The sequence below is a fragment of the Scedosporium apiospermum genome, assembly GCF_000732125.1.
Source record: "Scedosporium apiospermum strain IHEM 14462 chromosome Unknown SEQ_SAPIO_0093, whole genome shotgun sequence".
In the NCBI taxonomy this organism is placed as follows: Eukaryota; Fungi; Ascomycota; class Sordariomycetes; order Microascales; family Microascaceae; genus Scedosporium; species Scedosporium apiospermum.
Window position 1 is genome coordinate 4,393 of NW_015971794.1, and position 2,942 is coordinate 7,334.

Sequence of the window (2,942 nt, forward strand, 5' to 3'; positions counted from 1 at the left end):
CCCCCCCCGAATGGTTATAGGCGCAGTTCAGGCTTCCTCATTTTCTTTCATTTCATGTCTGCTTCTTTCCTTAACCCCCCCGGCGTTGAAACGTTATTCCCCTGCATTGAACACGCAACGACAAAAGAAGGATTTCGGGACCTTTTCATGTGTACCTAGAGAGGTCTTGGGGTTTCCTCAGTACATAGCGTAGGAGCATCTGGATGCTATGAATACAAAAAGTGCTTAAAAACAAATTTCCCTCATCCGTGATGTTCATCTTCCTGTGATCTCGCATAAAGACAGGAGTGACCATGTCGTCTTTCCCCATTCTGTGCCTGCATCCAATGAATGCCATGGTTCCGATTATAACCACGGCATTTGGCACCCTCCTCCCTTGACCACACTCGTTGTTGAAGCATTCCAAGCCGCATCGTTTCATCCGGAGAATGCACGAACGTACTCAGTTTCCACCCCTTCACTCGACCATGTTTAAAACAAGAAGAGTTTGGAAGCGAAAGAGTGAAGTAAGCGCCTCGGGAAAACATTGTTTTGTCGATCGCGATGATCAAGGAGCCTCATGCCCATCATCTCTACATCTATAACTATGTCGGTCCGGGGCGATCACTCTTGGAACGAAAACAGACTTTACCATCAACCCATTATAAGAAGCAACATTCATGATGTAATAAGGTCGTAACCGATACGTGGATGCAAACGATATATAGCCAGGCATCATATTCTTCTTTTGTTTACACAAGCGCGTGATTCCATTCGCAATGTAGCGCCTTCTTCGGGGCTGCCATCTCCCATCACATTTTCACGACTTGTCACTGTTTCCGAGTCCCAGTCTCCTCGACAATGCCACAGTTCCGGCCCATTCCTTTTAGTTATTTCACAATATTCACAAGAAGCCAGAACATCCAGAAACTTCCTCTTAATCTGCGGCCAAAGGTATCTTACGCGTAAAGAACAAACGACATAAAAAACATTAAAGCCCACTCGGCGGCGTCCTAGAATTCCTAAAATCTTCTTCCGGGTCTCACATGGTAAATCGACACAAAACTTCAGACTACTTCATCATCCGATAATTAAGCGTCCTCCTTCTCCTTGCCAGTGATGACACCTGCATCCTCGAGGGTAGCGTCCGTGAACTTGAGATCATCCTCGACCGGCACCGTATCCTTAATTCGGAGCCAAACGACGGGGATGGCGAACAAAAGACCGGCACCAAGCGCAGCCCACTGTCGAACACCATCATTGTTAGCGAATACGATATTTCATATCACGATTTCAGGCGGGGTTCTAGGGAAGAGACTAACCGTAGCGGCGAAGATGGAGTTGAAGGCGACCTTGCGGCGGTCAAGGTCCCACCAAACGGCAGCGGCGGCACTCTGGAAACTCTTGTAGAGGCCGGCATAGTTGGCGGACTTGCGTCCAGAATTGGACAGAGCTCCCATGTACCTACAATCGAAATAAGTTAGCGGAGAGGAAAAAGATGAGGAAGGGAAGGTCGGCGACATGCAGAGGAACCATACCAGTAGATGCTAGTCTGCCACACGGCATCGTAGAAACCGTAGAAGAAGTACAAGAACATGGGAGCGAGGAACTTGCTGCCGTCAGTCCAATCGATCTCGTGGCCTTCAGTTTCCCCACGGAGAGCCTGGTCCTTCTGCCAGGCCCAGCCACCGCCCCAGATTCCAAAGGTCAAGGCAGTCAAAATGCCAAAGGCAATCTTAGCTCGAAGGGAGCGTCGGATTTTGGGGAAGTCGAGGCAGTAACCCCAGAGGAGAGCGCCGATAATCTGGGCAGACCAGTAGAGGACGCTGTTCAGGGCTCGGGTACGAGTGGTAAAGTAGACGCCGTTCATGATGTTGAGCTGGTAGGTGTAGAAGGTGTTGGAGCTCCAGAAGAGCGGGAAGAGAAGGACGACCCACGGGTCATCAACGACGGTCTCCCAAAGTCCGATGAACTCGGTCTTCCAGGAGGGATTCTTCATCAGAATAACCTTGGTGCCGTCTCGGCGGATAATGTTGTTCGCATTGGTAAGCCCCATGGACAAGATGGCGCCAAGGAAGGTGAGGACAATGAAACCGGCATAGGTGCCATCGGTGACGTTTCCGCCCTTGTTTTGCACATTTTGGCCGAGAGGGATCTGTTGCGTCGGTTAGGAATATCATGCCACACCATTTTAAATGGAGGGAATGGAATGCAAGTTGTTTTGCTTTTACGTACCAAGGAACCAATGACAGCACCAAAGTTGAAGATCATCCAGAAGGCAGAGATATAACGTCCCTTTCTCTCCTCGGAAGGATAGGACATCATAATAGCACCCTGGGCAGTCCAAAGCATACCAGCGCAAACACCAAGAAGAGCACCAGCGAAGATGACAAAGCCGGTGTTCTCATTGTGGGCGTAAGAGAAGAAAGACGCAACGTAAACACAGTAGCCGATACCTCCAAGAGTGAGGGTAAGACGGAGACCGAGTCGGTTGGCGATGGTACCGGCGAAGAAGGCGACAACAGCGAAGGTGCTGTACAGGGCGGTGTTGGCCTGGGCGGCGGCCGTGGTGTCCTTCAGACCCATACCTCCCATGCCACCGAGGGCGTTGAACATACCGGGGCAGAGGAAGCACACCATAGAAACCATGAAAAGCTGCACGCTGGGCGACGCATACCAATGCTCCTGGCCGAAGAGGCGGAAGCCCTTGTACTTCCAGCCGGAAGGTCGCCGGAGATGGCCGTCATGATGGGCCGCCTCGGGGGCCGGGGATGGCGATCTCTTTTCATCCGACATGTTCCTGAATAAGTTTCAATTCAATTTCCAGTCACAGTCGCAATCGCAGTCGGGGGGCGCAGAAGACGCTCGAGCTCCCAAACGTGCCCAAACGGTCTTGTAATTTCGTCTCGATAATCGTGGCAATCGGAGGACGAACAATCGAAGTAGCCTAGTACTCTGCTCTT

At 51.0% G+C, this 2,942-nt stretch overlaps 1 protein-coding gene across 1 annotated transcript; it reads right to left on the reverse strand.

Annotated features, from left to right (window-relative positions):
• Nucleotides 1-1,070: 1,070 nt before the first annotated feature.
• SAPIO_CDS4552 (UNC93-like protein) lies at nt 1,071-2,775 on the reverse strand (the record flags this gene model as incomplete). The annotated part of the gene is made up of 4 exons (XM_016787074.1): nt 1,071-1,223; nt 1,302-1,443; nt 1,518-2,134; nt 2,215-2,775. The coding sequence occupies 4 exons, from the start codon at nt 2,773-2,775 to the stop codon at nt 1,071-1,073; spliced, it is 1,473 nt and encodes a 490-aa protein (XP_016643183.1).
• Between the last annotated feature and the right edge of the window lie 167 nt (nt 2,776-2,942).